Source organism: Aegilops tauschii, chromosome 7 (genome assembly GCF_002575655.3).
Source record: "Aegilops tauschii subsp. strangulata cultivar AL8/78 chromosome 7, Aet v6.0, whole genome shotgun sequence".
Classification (NCBI taxonomy): Eukaryota; Viridiplantae; Streptophyta; class Magnoliopsida; order Poales; family Poaceae; genus Aegilops; species Aegilops tauschii.
In genome coordinates, this window is record NC_053041.3 from 387,704,624 (window position 1) to 387,722,239 (window position 17,616).

A 17,616-nucleotide genomic window follows, 5' to 3' on the forward strand; every position below is an offset into this window, starting at 1 on the left:
GGGCGGCACTTATCGGCGCGCTCGACACGAGTGACGTACTTCAAAAAAGACCATTTTGCAGAAAGTAACCTTCTCAACTTGAGCTCAAATGAGCTCGGTGAATAGTAAAATAAAAAATTCAAAAAATCTGATTTTTTGTGACAAACATTGACAAATGTTCTAAGAGCTTGTAAAATTTCATCATGAAATCACATTTGTAGAAGTCATGATAAAAAACAAAATCAATGCTCCAAAATGCTTTCCAAAGTAGCATTTTTAGAGTGCCTTCCAAGAATGTGATTCCATGACGGATTTTTTTCCAACCATGCAAGAGGACTGCACGTATTATATTAAAGAGAGGGAAAAACACGACCAACATCTATTAAAGAGAGGGAAAAACACGACCAACATCCAATAGTTACAACAAGGACAACCTGAACTTTGAAAATAGAAATACCCAAAGCCCTGACTAGCAAACTGTCTACAAAACGCAAAGGGCGAAACTAATGTAATACAAAATGACCTAGACTTGCTTCTGTCCATTGCACCGCGTCAGTATTAATTTGATCGATGATTCCTTGAAACGGCACGTGAGAATTTTCAAAAATTCCGCCCTTTCTTTCCCTCCATATACTCCAGATTAATTAATGATACCATAGTGTTCAAGGAATTCCTTCTGGATTCATGGACTCTTTTTCTGGCCTCTTGCCACCAATCCCAGAGAGTAGAAGCATTTTGAGGGATGACCTCGCTCAGATTTGCCCAAAGAAGCACGGAACTTCAAATGTTGGTCACTACACTTCAACCCATGAAGAGATGATGAGCTGATTCTTGCGCAATGTTGCAGAAACAACATGCAGCATTATGAGACAAATCATGCTTAGCAAGATGGTCCGCTGTCCAGACATGCCCCTTGACGACCAGCCAGAGAAAGAGGTTGCATTTTAGAGGAGCTCGAGCCTTCCAAATGGTGCAAGCAGTAGTACACATAACTGATGCAGCAAAATGTGCTTTATAAACAGATTTCGTCGAGTAGGAACCTTTAGAATTCCACGACCAACTCCATTTGTCTTCAGCATCATGTATGCTTTGAACTTCAGAAATCACCTCCCATAAGGCTAAGACCTGATGAAAAATGTGAATATTTATTTTCCCCTTTATGTCCTTAATCCATACCGCACTAATCAGTGTTTCTGCTACTGTTTTTCTCTCCCTTACATCCGAAGGCACGGAATAGAAAACTTCTGGCGCGATATCTTCTACTGTGGCGCCATCGATCCATCTATCGGTCCAAAAGAAACATCTATTTTCATTACCTAACTCAACACGAGCAGCAACATTGAGTAGACGCCTTTCATGATTTCCCAAAGGGTTAGTAAGACGCTCCATGCACGATTATTTGATGCACGTGCCTTCCAAGCCCACCGATACCGAATCGTGGAGTTCACGATCTTCAGGTCCACCATGACGAATCTTTACAAGCACTCAAAACATTTGCTAATATTTGTCACAAAACAATCAGTTTTTTTTGAATTTTAGTGTTCACCCCAGCTCATTTGAGCTCGGGCTAAGAAACTCCGCGTTCCCATCTTGCCTTTTATTATGAAGGGGTATGGAGTAATCTCAGTCGTCGATGTGTTTATGAGGTGTACCGAAACTGTCCTGATCCGGTGTTTCAAAAGTAGGAATAATTTCGACTAAAAACAAGTAGGAATAATTTGGCATGTTTTATCTCGACGGCTTTGCAATTTTGATGCATTTATTCCTTGCACACAGCTACAATCGGTATGTAAATAAAAGCCTTCATTTGCAAATAAGTTCTGGTCTAAAGGGGGACGCAGGCAAAGACACATGAATAATAAAGAGTAGAATGAACTCTTGATCCGCTGCTCCCCGGAGAAAGGAGGACATCTGGAGAAATAAAAATGCAGGGCCGCGTTCCATTCCACCACCACTAGGCCGCCCGGCGATTTGTTTAATGCTCCCCCGGCCGCGCCGCGCTGTGCGTCACTGGAAAGATAAAAGATGGCCCGGTGGCCTGTGGGGGGTGGCTCCCCACCTCGTTGCGCAATGAATGGTGATGATGCGGCTCTCCTTTACTCTTCTTCCTCCACCAGACCACCACTTCCATGCCCTGCTCTGGTGGTCTCCTGTTTCGTTCCGGGGGTGTTCTTTGACAGGGAGCGGCGGCCGCCATGGCGAAGGAGACCGAGTACTACGACGCGCTCGGCGTCAGCCCCGCCGCCTCGGATGACGAGATCCGCAAGGCCTACTACATCAAGGTCCCCCTTTTTGCTGTCTGCCTAGCACATTGCTGTCGCTTTTCGCTAGCTTGCTGATTTGGAGGTTTCGTTTCCTGTCTTTGTCTTCAGGCGAGGCAGGTGCATCCTGACAAAAACCCCGACGATCCGCAGGCGTCCGACAAGTTTCAGGTCCTTACCACGGCTGGCTCAACTCAACTCGATATTGTAGCAGGATCGGTTGGTTTGATTCCTTTGGTGGGTGGGTGTTGAGTTTCTTGTTGTTATGGTGCTATATATGCAGGCTCTTGGAGAGGCCTACCAGGTCCTGAGCGACCCTTTGCAGAGAAAGGCCTACGACGGCTATGGCAAGACTAGCATATCCAGGTGCCTGCCCTGCCCCAGTTGATGCCATCCCAGATGAAACTCAGCTCAGAAGCAGCAATTCATGCTTCACTCTGACAACATTTTTCTGCTTTTCAGGGACAACATTCTAGATGGTGCTCTGGTCTTCACCCTCCTGTTCGGGAGCGAGCTGTTCGAGGACTACATTGGACATCTTGCAATGGCAACAATGGCTTCCTCGGAGATGGCCAGTGGCGACAACGGCAGCGCCGAGAAGCTCCAGGACAGGCTCAAGGTAGGCACATACGTACTACATATCTGTGGTAGACGCCCATTGTTATGCCCAAACCATTTGTTATCCCCACTCTGAAAAACACTGCTGTGGTGAAGGGTGTACAAAGGGAACGAGAAGAGAAGCTAGCTAGATTCCTCAACAAGTTCCTCTCGCGGTATGTGAGTGGTGACACGGAGGGATTCGCTCATCGTGCCGAATCTGAGGCGAAAAGGCTTTCCAGCACTTGTCAGTATGATGATCCCTACAAACTACAGTTGTGTTCTTCTCTTGATGGGTTTCATCTGAATCTTTGTGAAATGCTTTGCTGCTCACAGCATACGCACTGGACATTCGTCGCACCATCGGATACGTTTATTCTCGACAAGCCGCCAAGGAGCTCGGCAAGAAGGCCATGTACCTGGGAGTTCCATTCCTGACCGAGTGGGTGAGGAACAAGGGCCACCTCTGGAGGTCACAGATCACGGCAGCGAAAGGTGAAAACTTCCCCAATTCTTGCCATGGTTGTGATGGTTGAAGTTGCCGACTGATTAAGGGGCGAAAAGAACAATGCAGGAGCTCTGCAGCTGCTGCAGCTGCAAGAGGAGGCGTGCCGGCAGAGTGCCAAGGACGGCGGCGCTGCCACCGAGAAGGACGTCGACATGCAGATGAGAATGAACAAGGACCTGATGATGAGTTCAATTTGGAAGCTCAACGTTGTGGATATTGAAGTCACGCTCTTACATGTCTGTGAAATGGTATGTGCGTCTTCTTTACTGAAATACTCCCATATTAATCTGCTACTAGTACAACAATATGATTTGACAAGTTTTTGACTTCTTCTCAGGTGCTGCATGAAAATAATGTCAAGAAAGAGGATCTCAAGGCCCGTGCAATGGCCTTGAGAAATCTAGGAAAAATATTTCAGGTACATTGTTTCACGTTTTCTTTCCGACAATTCATGTGCTATTTGTGTATGTAAACAAACCTGAATTGAGTATATTTCATAAATTCCATCTTTGATCAACTGGAATGAGAATAGAGGGAAAAGGAGGCATTACCAGGGCCATCAAAGCCAACCATTCTCGATGATGACAGCAGCTCAGATGAAAGTTCAGACGAGGAGGCATCACGGACAGTAACATATCGGACTCCTGCGCTTACTCAGGCAATTTTTCAACAATCACACAAACATATGTGTACGTTACACATTCAAATATGTTTGGTGACATAAGTTCAAAAAATGTTGTTGTACAGGGAATTGGCAGGCTATTTAGATGCTTATGCAACCCTGCATATGACGTTGACGATGACTTCGAACCCCGGAAATGAAGCAGGGACACTACGAAACCTTTCGAAGATACCCGAGTTATACCAGATAATATGATTCAGAACAGCTGGGGTCATGCACCACCATCCTTCAGTTACCTGAAGGGTATGGATATATGTTTATATGCTGCTTCAGCACTGGTGATCAGATCCAACAGTTAAAGCTTTAGATTACCCACTTTTCACTCGCATGACCATAGCTTTTGAAATAGACCATACCTGATTGTGCCGTGCTTTCTGTAATTGTTCTATTTTGGTGTTTCTATGGAAATAATAATACAAAATCTGTTTGTCTTAGATAAAGGGCCCTTTTTATCGACTCATAATCTTCTTTTTAGGGTATTATCGACTTATAATCTAGCATGAAGGGGATACAAACAAAAGAACCGACCAGAAACCAAGTACATCTGTCGAGGCCCGAATGGCGCAAACTGGCAAAAGAAACAGTACCAACAAAATCTAACATTGTAGACGCTGTAATGATACCACACCTACAATGCAAATGTGTCGGTGGTAAACCTGGGCATGGCCAACAGCCCGAACAATACACCACAAGCCTTCATCGCGGGTTTGGCTCCTCTGCTGTTGCGTTAGGGCTACTCTAACCAATTCCCTATAATCGGTTAGGGAAGTAAAAAAAAAAATGTTTTACTCCTCTAATCGGCACCTAGCCGATCCCCAATAGTCGATAACGGAGGATAAATTATCCTCAGCCGTCTCCGCCGCCTCTATTTTTAGTGTCTCGCTCGGCCTTGGAGGAAAAAAATCACCTCCACTCCGCTGCCTACCCGCCCCGCTCCCGAGCTGCATCTACGCCAGCGCCGTCTCTCCCACCCCCCGCCTGCCACCGCGGATGCCCGTACACCGCGGTCCTTGACCGCCCGGATTTGTGCCTCTCTCGACTCGTCGCCAGCGCAGAACCGGTAGATTTGAGGCTGCCGCCGCCGGATTTGACGCATCCGCCCACCACCCTTTGCGCCTTTGCCATGAATTGGTCGGATACAGGACCACACAGCCCCGACAACGCCTCTGCGCCGCATGCAGGTATTGACTCGGCCTTTAGCCGTTCGGATCTCTCCCGTCGGCGGTCGCCGGCAAAGAAACGCCCGGCCGTCGCTCGGGTTCGGCGCTAGCCCAGCAGCTCGTCAGCTCCCCGTTGCCGGTCATAAAGTGCGACGACTGCCCGCGACAGGTGGTGCGCCGAGTTTCCACCGCGCCGGAACATCTCAAATGGGTGTTCTTCAAGTGCAAAAAAGATTAGGTATGTGCTTCTTTTGATTCGGTTGTTCACTAGATTCGGTGCAATTTCGGTAGCTCATTGCTTGCTCAAATTTGTGTGTAGGATGGATGCAAGTTTTGATATTGGGAAGAAGATTACACCGATCTATTGATAGTACAAAATTTGATAGATGTTTGTGCACTGGTTGCTAGAATAGAGGCAAGAGATGAGACTAGATGCGAAGCAACGTCGAATTTGTCGGAATCGAGTAAGTAAGAAGTGTGCAATATCGAGTAGCCAATAGAGAGAATCAACAATGAAGACGTGAAGATGATATTAAGCCAACTAGTGGGAGCAGTTATGACTTGGATATCTTCTAAAGTGTCTAATTGTGGTTCTTGTTTTTCTTTGATTTTGCTCTCGTAGCGAAGAATTGGTGAATTATGTACTCCAGTGTATCAAAATATCGTTAAATGAAATAAAGAAGCAAAGAAATGTGCTTCTGTGGCCGAAAATGAAATGCAAAATGAAAAAAAAACTCTGTTATATATAGGATTGGTTAGCTCCGGCAAAAAATTAGTGAAATTAAAATAATCCATTATGGATTTATTCGTCGGATTCTCCGTTATTTTTAGGGGATCGGTCATGGTTGCCCTTATAACTGTACAAGTGTTGTTGCTCATAAAATCCACCGTACCGTTTATTCCAAATCCAAAGGCTTTCGTTTCTCTTCCTTCATTTATGTTAGCAATAGAAGAAATGCACCTCTCCGACGGCCACGGCACTCCTCAAGCTCCATACGCACCATCGGTAGGTGATCACATAAACACCCGATTATATCCAAGGAGGATGCATCCGACGCAAATAGTCACAGGGTGGGCCAGGCCAATGACTTAGAGTCCTCCTATAATACGGGGGCATCATCACCTTGAGTATAAGAAATATATATCTATATCTATTTTATATCTATATCTATATTTATATTTATATCTATATCTATATCTACTAATAAAGTAAGGTGCGTTTCGCCAATTTTTTCATCCGTTCACCGCCGAAAAGATTTTCTTTTTCTATCTGAGATGTTACTAAATTCTTACGCGTTCGTCTGCTAAAAAAAAGGCCTTTTCAGAATTTCGTATGTGGGCCGCGTATTGTGGCCCAGCGAAGCAACCCCACTTATTTTCTGCCCACGCAGCTGAGAAAAGGGAGCTCCTAACCGGCGCTCTCAGCGCTGGTTCGTCTTACTGGCGCGCGCAGGCGATACTACTGGGCCGGCCTAGCAAAATTTTGATAGATTGCACGCGAAGTTCGGTGCTCGTGGGTAGGGCAGAAAAATCCCCAAAAAGCGGCTCCCTCAAGGATCGAACACGTGAAGTGAACCACTTTTTTTGTGTGGCCAACCACCTGACCTAAGTACGTTTAAATGACCAAATCCAGGGCGAACTGTTTTAGAACATTGCTAGCGGCGCAATTTATGCAGATCTGCAGTTTACAGCCGTGTTTGATATTTCAGCTATTTGAAAACATTTCGAAAAAAGATCATGAATTAGAAGAAAAAAATCATTGATTTTGAAAAAAGTTCATCAATTTTTTAAAAAATCCACTATTTTGAGAAAAAGTTCATCAATTTTAAAAAATGATTCACAAATATCGAGAAAAAAGTTCATGGATTTGAAAAAGTTCACCAAATATTGGAAAAAGGTTCACCAATTTTGAAAAAAGTTCACCGATTTTGAAAAAGGTTCATCAACTTTGAAAAAGGTCACGATTTTATAGAAAAAGTTCATCAAATTTGCAAAAAAGTTCATTAAATCCGAACAATAGTTCATCGATTTTGGAAAAAGTTCATAATATTTGAAAAAGTTCATCAAAACTGAAAGACATTCATCCAATTTGAAAAAGTTCATCGATTTTAAAGGAACATTCATCGAATTTGAAAAAAGGTTCCTACAATTGAAGAAAGTTCATCAATTTGAACAAGTTTCATCGATGAAAAAAGTTTGTGAAAGTTGAAAAAATAACAGAAAAAGAAATGGTAAAAGACAGAAGAAACCCGGCCATGGCAAAAAAAAACTGGAAAAACAAAACACAGGTTAGAGAAAAAAGGAAGGAAAACGGCTCATAGGTTAATGATGGCCCGTTGGTTACTGCTGTTGTGTGTTTTCTAACTGGAAAGCACAGGTGCCGAGTTCGAATCCCACCGATGCTGTTTTTTTGAAAAAAATTACGAGAAAAAAAACGTAAGATGGGCCGGCCCAGCGAGGAGCTGTAGTGTGCGCCCGTTTACTGGAATCGAATAAAGGGGCGCAGAAGGCATTTCCTAACGGGCGCCTTAAGGGCCCGTTTCTTCTGTTGCCGCAAACGGGCGCATACCCCCGCGCCGCGCTGGGCCGGCCCGTTTCCTTCTTTTTCTTTCTGTTAAAAAACTGCAGCAAAAAGTCTTATATAGAATGTGAGGGCTCGAACTCGCAATCTATCCGTTGAAACAGCAGCGCACTAACCAACAGACAACCGTACCGATTGTGACCTTTTAATTATTTTCGTTTCTTTATTTATGTAGACCGGAGAGCCCACCAAACAGCTTTCACTGCTCTCTGATTTCTGGGCGTTTTTTCTTCTTTTTTTCTGGTTCGTTTTTCCTTTTTCTTTTCTCATTTTCCTTTTTTTCTTTTTAAAATTCGTAAAATGTTTAAAATTGAATGAACGTTTATCAAATCGTTAAACTTTTTTTAAAATTCGATGAAAATTTGAAAATTCCATGAACTTTTTAAAACGCGAACAATTATTGAGAACATGAACAAAAATTTATATACGACTGAAGATTTTCAAATATACACTGAACATTTTTTCTGTGTACGATGAACAATTTCTAACTACACAGCGAACATTTTTTTGATATACATTGAAATAATTTAAAACATTTTATACATTGTTTGATATAAGATGAACAAATTTTATACATTGAAATTTTTTGTAATATAATATGAACAATTTTTAACTACACATTGAACAATTTTGTGATATGCGCTGAAAAACCATTTAAATACCCATTGAACATTTTTGATGTACACTGAACAATTTAAAATTGTGAACAAAATTTGAAAACTATGAACACGTTTTGAAATCGTGAACAAAAAACGAAAAATACTTTTTTTTAAATTCCAGGAACTTTTTTCAAATTTGATGAAGTTCTTCAAAATCGATGAATTTTTTTCGAAATCGATGAACACTTTTTCAAATTTGATGAACTTTTTCAAAATTTGACGAACTTTTTCCAAAATCGACGAACTCTTTTTCAAATTCGATGAACCTTTTTCAAATTCGATGAACCTTTTATCAAAATCGATGAACTATTTTTTAAAAATCGTAAATAAAATTCAAAATCTGATGAAGTCTCTTTTATAAAAAGAAAAACAACTTTTCTAAATTGTTTTCAAATAATTCGCAAATCTAATAAATAGCGCTGATGCATTCGTCTTAAATAGTTCGCGTTCCTGGTAGTCGCTGGTGCTCACAGGTTGTAGTGGTTAGCAAAACTGTTCTCGTATTGTAGCCTGAAGGCGTGAGTTCGAGTGCCTGTATCCGCTCTTTTTGTGTGTTATTTTTCGCGAGACCTTTTTTCCTTCTACTGCGCGGGGTGGGCCGGCCCATGGGGTGCGTAGTGTGAGCGCCAGCTGCCTGAACCGGCGCTTAAGGCGCCGGTTAGGAGCTCCCGGCGCTAAAGGCGCCGTTTAGGAAATGCCATGAGAAAAATTCTATTTTCCGCACAGGGCGACAAATAAGACGAGCTTTGCACATGACAACCAATAATGCGCTGGCCTATTTTTCTTTCTTTCTATGTCTTACTTCTAATTTTATTCTCCTTTCCCTATCTCTTTCTTCACTTGCAAGTTTATTTTGCTTATAGAATTTATTTCACAAATTCAAAATTCTCAAATAATGTTTAGAATTTCAAAAAAGATCTAATTATAGAAAATGTTCAGAAGTCCAAAAATTTGTTGCTATTTTGAAAAATATTCGGAACTTATTTTTTCCCTATTTCTTCAAAAACTTGATTTTTTTCAAAATTCTTCAAGATTTTAAAAAGAAAATGGCATTTAAAAAATGCCCATAATTCAGAAAATATTCTTGTTTTAGTGAAATTTTCACAATTCAAAATAATATTAAAAGATACACATTTTCAAAAAATGTTATGAATTTTCAACACATGTTCCCGTTCTACAAATTTTTTAAATAATTCAAATAATGTTGATGTTTTTATAAAAAAAGGTTGGTGTTTTCAACAAATGTTTGTGAATTTTAAAAGATGTTCCTTTTTCAAATTTTGTTTGTGTTTTTCTAAAGTGTACATAATTTTAAAAAAATCTTCAGGATTTAAAAAATGGTTCATGTATCGTACAATATTCAGAATTTATAAATTTTTTTAAGAATTTTTATTGTTTTTCAAAATTGTTCAAGATTTCTAAAAAGAAAATGGCAATTGAATAAATGCTCCAAATTAGGAAAATATTCTTATTTTAGTGAAATTTTAACAATTCAAAATAATGTTAAAAGATACACATTTTTTAAAGATGTTATGAATTTTCAACCCATGTTCCCGTTCTAAAAAAATATTCACAAATTCAAATAATGTTTGGTGTTTTTAAAAAATGTTTGTGAATTTTAAAAGATGTTCCTGCTTCAAATTTTGTTCGCGTTTTTCTAAAAGTGTACATAATTTTCAAAAAAACTGTTCAGGATTTAAAAAATGGTTCATGTTTCGTACAATACTCAGAAACTTTATACCTTAAAATCTCCTCGATTAAAAGAAAAAGTAGATTGAATAATTCATGGGCCTTCTCTAGCATACGATGACGTAACAAAACTGTTAAATGCCCTCGATCAATGAATGAAAAATAGCGGATTGGTTACTTCACACCCGGCGAAACTGAGGAGCTAAATGTTCCTTCTTCAGGTGTGTACATGGTTTTGCTTGCACATATAATTCTCACTAACTTTAAATGCATACTAATTTTTCTCCCGTTGCAACGCACGGGCATATGTGCTAGTTACTCCTATAAGGGTGTTGGAGTACCCGCCTTCTTGGGGCATCCTCACTTGCGAGTGCCCTTCTCACCATTCGATCCACGTGCGTCTCGCGCCGATGCCTGTCTAGCGCCCTTCCCGCTGTCCGATCGGCCACGGGTGCTCCTCATCGAGCCAAGGTCCTAGGGGATCCATGACGTGTGGGTTGCGGGCGCGCTCGAGGTCACATTTAGTGAAATTTTAACAATTCAAAATAATGTTAAAAGATACACATTTTTTAAAGATGTTATGAATTTTCAACCCATGTTCCCGTTCTAAAAAAATATTCACAAATTCAAATAATGTTTGGTGTTTTTAAAAAATGTTTGTGAATTTTAAAAGATGTTCCTGCTTCAAATTTTGTTCGCGTTTTTCTAAAAGTGTACATAATTTTCAAAAAAACTGTTCAGGATTTAAAAAATGGTTCATGTTTCGTACAATACTCAGAAACTTTATACCTTAAAATCTCCTCGATTAAAAGAAAAAGTAGATTGAATAATTCATGGGCCTTCTCTAGCATACGATGACGTAACAAAACTGTTAAATGCCCTCGATCAATGAATGAAAAATAGCGGATTGGTTACTTCACACCCGGCGAAACTGAGGAGCTAAATGTTCCTTCTTCAGGTGTGTACATGGTTTTGCTTGCACATATAATTCTCACTAACTTTAAATGCATACTAATTTTTCTCCCGTTGCAACGCACGGGCATATGTGCTAGTTACTCCTATAAGGATGTTGGAGTACCCGCCTTCTTGGGGCATCCTCACTTGCGAGTGCCCTTCTCACCATTCGATCCACGTGCGTCTCGCACCGATGCCTGTCTAGCGCCCTTCCCGCTGTCCGATCGGCCACGGGTGCTCCTCATCGAGCCAAGGTCCTAGGGGATCCATGACGTGTGGGTTGCGGGCGCGCTCGAGGTCACATTTTGTGGGGTTTTTCTTTGTGTCCGCGTGTGCGTTTCGTGCTTTGGTCCGCATGCGTCGGGTGATCCCGGGCCACATGTCAGCATCGTCATTTCCTGTCGTGTTGTTTGGTTTGCGTGAGCCGGATATGCGAATGCATGGATCGGATGTTGCATGGCTGCCCTTGCTGTGTGGGGTTGTGAGAGCAGCCTGGGCGACCTTGTGATGTCTACTACGCAACTTTATTCTTTTAGACTCGTGTTGCGCCTCCAAGCGCAGAGTTTTGTAGGATAGTAGCAATTTTCCCTCAAGTGGATGACTTAAGGTTTATCAATGCGTGGGAGGCGAAGGATGAAGATGGTCTCTCTCAAACAACCCTGCAACCAAATAACAAAGAGTCTCTTGATTTTTCTAATAGGAACAATAAAAAATAGCAAGGTAGCAAGTAAAAAAATTGAGCACAAATGGTATTGCAATGCTTGAAAATGAGGCCTAGGGTCCGTACTTTCGCTAGTGCAATCTCTCAACAATGCTAATATAATTGGATCATACAACCATCCCTCAACGTGCGATGAAGAATCACTCCAAAGTTCTTATCTAGCGGAGAAATAAGAAGAAATTGTTTGTAGGGTACGAAACCACCTTAAAATTATCCTTTACGATCGATCTATCCAAGAGTTCGTACTAAAATAACACCAAGTTATCCTTTCCAATCAATCTATCTAAGAGTTCGTACTAAAATAACACCATATGATACACATCAACCAACTCTAATGTCACCTAGATACTCCAATGTCACCGCGAGTATCTGTGAGTTAATTATACGATATGCATCAAACAATTTCAGATTCATAATACTCAATACAACACAAAGAACCTCAAAGAGTGCCCCAAGATTTCTACCAGAGAAACAAGGACGAAAATGTACATCAACCCCTATGCATAGATTACCCCAATGTCACATCGGGAATCCGTGAGTTGAGTGCCAAAACATATATCAAGTGAATCAATATGATACCCCATTGTCACCACGGGTATTCATAGCAAGACATACATCAAGTGCTCTCAAATCCATAAAAGTATTCAATCTAATACTAACAAAATCTCAAAGGAAAAACTCAATTTATCACAACAAGATAGAGAGGGAGAAACACCATATGATCCAACTATATTAACAAAGCTCGCGATACGTCAAGAACGTGCCAAATCAAGAACACGAGAGAGAGAGATTAAACACATACCTACTGGTACAAACCCTCAGCCCCCGAGGGTGGACTACTCCCTCTCATCATGGTGGTAACCAGGATGATGAAGATGGCCATCAGTGATGATTTCCCCCTCCGGCAGGGTGCCGGAACGGGGTCTAGATTGATTTTTCATGGCTACAGAGGCTTGCGGCGGCGGAACTTCTAATTTAGGGTTATTTCTGGGGGTTTCTGAATATATAGAATTTTTGGGCGTCGGTTTCACGCGAAGATGGGCCACAAGGGGCCCACAAGACACCAGGGCACGCCAGAGGGGGCTGGCGCGCCCTGGTGGGTTGTGGCCATCTCGTGGCTCTTCTGGCCCTCCCATGAAGCTTCTAGTGCCTCTTTTGTTCCAAAAAATCGTCAAAAAGTTTCGTTGCATTTGGAGAACTTTTATTTCTGCACAAAAAACAACATCACGGTAGTTCTGCTGAAAACAACGTCAGTCCGGGTTAGTTACATGCAAATCATACCAAATAATATAAAATTGTTGTAAGCAGGGCATGAATACTTCATAAATTATACTCCCTCCGTTCCGATTTACTCATCGTGGTTTTAGTTCAAATTTGAACTAAAACCACGACGAGTAAATCAGAACGGAGGGAGTAGATACGTTGGAGACGTATCAGCATCCCCAAGCTTAATTCCTACTCATCCTCGAGTAGGTAAATGATAGAAGAAATAATTTATGAAGTGTGAATGCTAGCAAAGTGCATACGTTTGATCAATGATAATTTCAATCACTTTTCCTAGCATCGTGACAACAACTCTTCCTCATAAAACTCATCATGATAAAGTAGCAATCAATTCACATATTACTGCTCAAATAATGCCTTCTCTTGAAACTTAACAACCTATATTCTTAGTCACCAAACAATTGCAAGTCAACTTATTCAACAAAGTCTAAGTAAGAGCTCCACATACTCAATCATCATATAGTCTTCTATGATTGCTAGTACTCAAAGCATGTTTTTAGAACAAATGGCATCCATCGAACACAGAGAAAGATAGGGGCTGAATGTTTCGCCTCCAAACTCATTTATCATAGAGATAATTGTTAACGATAATAAATCATGATCAAATATATTTGACTGGCCATATGTGTCTAGATCTTTCTGAAGGAAATATGCCCTAGAGGCAATAATAAAGTATTATATATTTCCTTATATCATGATAAATGTTTATTATTCATGCTAGAATTGTATTAACCGGGAACATAATACATGTGTGAATACATAGACAAACAGAGTGTCACTAGTATGCCTCTACTTGACTAGCTCGTTAATCAAAGATGGTTATGTTTCCTAGCCATAGACATGAGTTGTCATTTGATTAACGGGATCACCTCATTAGGAGAATGACGTGATTGACATGACCCATTACGTTAGCTTAGCACCCGATCGTTTAGTATGTTGCTATTGCTTTCTTCATGACTTATACATGTTCCTATGACTATGAGATTATGCAACTCCCGTTTACCGGAGGAACACTTTGTGTGCTACCAAACGTCACAACGTAACTGGGTGATTATAAAGGTGCTCTACAGGTGTCTCCGAAGGTACTTGTTGGGTTGGCGTATTTCGAGATTAGGATTTGTCACTCCGATTGTCGGAGAGGTATCTCTGGGCCCACTCGGTAATGCACATCACTATAAGCCTTGCAAGCATTGTGACTAATGAGTTAGTTGCGGGATGATGTATTACGAAACGAGTAAAGAGACTTGCCGGTAACGAGATTGAACTAGGTATCGAGATACCGACGATCGAATCTCGGGCAAGTAACATACCGATGACAAAGGGAACAACGTATGTTGTTATGCGGTCTGACCGATAAAGATCTTCGTAGAATATGTGGGAGCCAATATGGGCATCCAGGTCCCGCTATTGGTTATTGACCGGAGAGGTGTCTCGGTCATGTCTACATAGTTCTCGAACCCAAAGGTCCGCACGCTTAAAGTTACGATGATAGTTATATTATGAGTTTATATGTTTTGATGTACCGAAGGTTGTTCGGAGTCCCGGATGTGATCACGGACATGACGAGGAGTCTCGAAATGGTCGAGACATAAAGATTGATATATTGGACGACTATATTCGGACACCGGAAGTGTTCCGGAGAAGTTTCGGATTAAACCGGAGTGCCGGAGGGTTACCGGAACCCCCCGGGGAAGTATTGGGCCTTAGTGGGCCTTGAGGGGAGAGAGAGGGCAGCAGCCAGGAGGTGGCGCGCCCCCTCCCAGGAGGAGTCCTAGTTGGACTAGGAGAGGGGGGCGCAGCCCCCTTCCCCTCTCCCTCTCCCTCTCTTTCCTCCCCCCCCCTCTTTTCCTAGTAGGACTAGGAAAGGGGAGTCCTACTCCTACTAGGAGGAGGACTCCCCCCTTCTCCTTGGCGCGCCCAAAGGCAGCCGGCCTCCCCCTTGCTCCTTTATATACGGGGGCAGGGGGGCACCTCTAGACACACTTGATATACGATATTTTAGCCGTGTGCGGTGCCCCCCTCCACCATATTACACGTCGATAATACCGTTGCGGAGCTTAGGCGAAGCCCTGCGTCGGTGGAACATCATCATCGTCACCACGCCGTCGTGCTGACGAAACTCTCCCTCAACACTCGGCTGGATCGGAGTTCGAGGGACGTCATCAAGCTGAACGTGTGTAGAACTTGGAGGTGCCGTACGTTCGGTACTTGATCGGTCAGATCGTGAAGACGTACGACTACATCAACCGCGTTGTGATAACGTTTCCGCTGTCGGTCTACGAGGGTACGTAGACAACACTCTCCCCTCTCGTTGCTATGCATCACCATGATCTTGCGTGTGCGTAGGATTTTTTTTGAAATTACTACGTTACCCTTCACTTTCCCCACCACATGATGCTTGCTAACTAGAGAATAATTGAGGTTGAAATGAGAATGTATACTATTGACTCTTGCATAAAAGTAAACACTGAAAAGTAAAAGATAGGCCCTTTGCAGAGGGAAGCAGAGGTTGTCATGTGCTTTTTTTATGCCCAAGCTCTTAATGCAAAGAAACTTCACGTTATATTGCCCCTTATGATAGAAACCTTTATTATGCAGTCCGTCGCTTTTATTACTTTGCCATCACAAGTTTGTACAACGCTTATTTTCCCTTACAATAAAAGATCAAACATATTTAGGAGCAATTTCTATTGCTTTATGCACCGATGACAAACTTACTTGGAGGATCTTATTCAATCCATAGGTAGGTATGGTGGAAACTCATGGCAAGATACTGTGTTTAAGGGTTTTTGGATGCACAATTAGTATCTCTACTTAGTACAAATTTTTGGCTAGCAAAAGATCCTAAGCAAACACCACATGTTGGAGGTTCCATAACAATACAAATTCTATACAAATATACACAACCATAACTCATTACGTTGTCTTCCTTGTCCAACTTCAACAAAATTTCTCAAGTTTGAAAATAATTAATGGGTATTCACAATCGTAGAAGATGTCCAAGATAATATATTTGTATGTGAAAGTTATCTTCCTTATACTAATCATTCATGAATTGCTTGTATGACCAATATTGTGATTGCCAAGCTTCAAAAGATTTCACTTTCTAAACCCAATGTGAAGATACTACTAGGCATGATATGAACATATAATTCCAACTTCATGATATTCAATTCATTCAACAATTTACTCTTAGGATATAAGAGAAGCACAAGAGTAGATGGCAAACTACTCCAAAAAGATTTAAGTGAAGATCAAGCAAGTAGTTAAGTAAATGAGTAGCTATTTGAGGACTCTCTCTCTCATTTAAAAACTTACATATCTAAGTATTTTATTAAAACAACAAGCAAAGCAAAATAAAATGACATTCTAAAAATAACACACATCATGTGAAGAAGCAAAAAACTTAGGCTCAACCGAGACTAACCGATAATTGTTGATGAAGAAAGGTGGGATGCCTACCAGGGAATCCCCAAGCTTAGATGCTTGAGACTTATTGGAATATTATCTTGGGATGCCTTGGGAATCCCCAAGCTTGAGCTTTTGTGTCTGCTTAATTCCTTTTATGTCATGGTTTCCCTAAATCTCAAAAACTTCATCCACACAAAACTCAACAAGAACTCATGAGATAAGTTAGTATAAATCAATGCAAAACCTTATCATTCTCTAGTGTAGCAAATCACTAAAATTATTATTTAAAATTGCATACTAAATGCCTCTGCATATTTAATACTCCTATCCTCAAATAGAATCATTAAACACGCATACAATGCAAACATAACAACAATCTGCCAAAATAGGACAACCTGTAAAGGATGCAAGAAGATTCATACTTATTTAACTCCAAAAATTCTGAAAATTTACCACACTGTAGGAAATTTTTCATATCTTATTGTGCAAAAAAATCAAAATTTTATCACATTCTGACTTTTCTCAAGAATTCATGCACTAGCGTGGAACTTCCTGTTTTCAAACTGCCACAGATAGACTTGCAAAATAAGCATGGTAAAGGCTATACTTGACATTTTTATTGAAATGAAAGATACAAAACATTATTATAAATAACAGCAAGCAAATCCTCACAAAAGAAAATGATGCTCCAAGAAAAGCACATATCATGTGACGAATAAAAATATAGCTCCAAGTGAGGTTACGAATAATGTTGGAGACGAAAGAGAGGATGCCTTCTGGGGCATCCCCGAGCTTAGTTGCTTGTATCTTCCTTGAATATTACCTTGGGGTGCCTTGGGCATCCCCAATCTTAGGGTCTTGTCACTCCTTATTCTCCTCATATCGACATCTCACCCAAAACTTGAAAACTTCAATCACACAAAACTTAACGGAACTTCGTGAGATAGGTTAGTTTGATAAAGACAAATCATTCACTTTGGTACTGTCAAAGACAAGATCCATAATTTTTCTCACACAATGCCTAATGTACCTTATCATTTCCACAATTTATATTGAGTAATATAAGCCATAGAAACTAGGAAACAAGAAAACTATGTGTTGAAACAGAATCTGTCAAAAACAGAATAGTG

At 41.0% G+C, this 17,616-nt stretch overlaps 1 protein-coding gene across 1 annotated transcript; it reads left to right on the top strand.

The window, feature by feature from the left end:
* Positions 1–1,822: 1,822 nt before the first annotated feature.
* LOC109733265 (chaperone protein dnaJ 10) lies at positions 1,823–4,467 on the top strand. Its single transcript, XM_020292460.4, has 10 exons — positions 1,823–2,261; positions 2,352–2,411; positions 2,524–2,606; positions 2,703–2,859; positions 2,955–3,084; positions 3,174–3,332; positions 3,412–3,593; positions 3,683–3,763; positions 3,878–4,003; positions 4,093–4,467. Exons 1-10 carry the CDS (start codon positions 2,175–2,177, stop codon positions 4,165–4,167), a joined length of 1,140 nt encoding a protein of 379 aa, XP_020148049.1. The 5' UTR covers positions 1,823–2,174; the 3' UTR covers positions 4,168–4,467.
* The last annotated feature ends 13,149 nt before the right edge of the window (positions 4,468–17,616 follow it).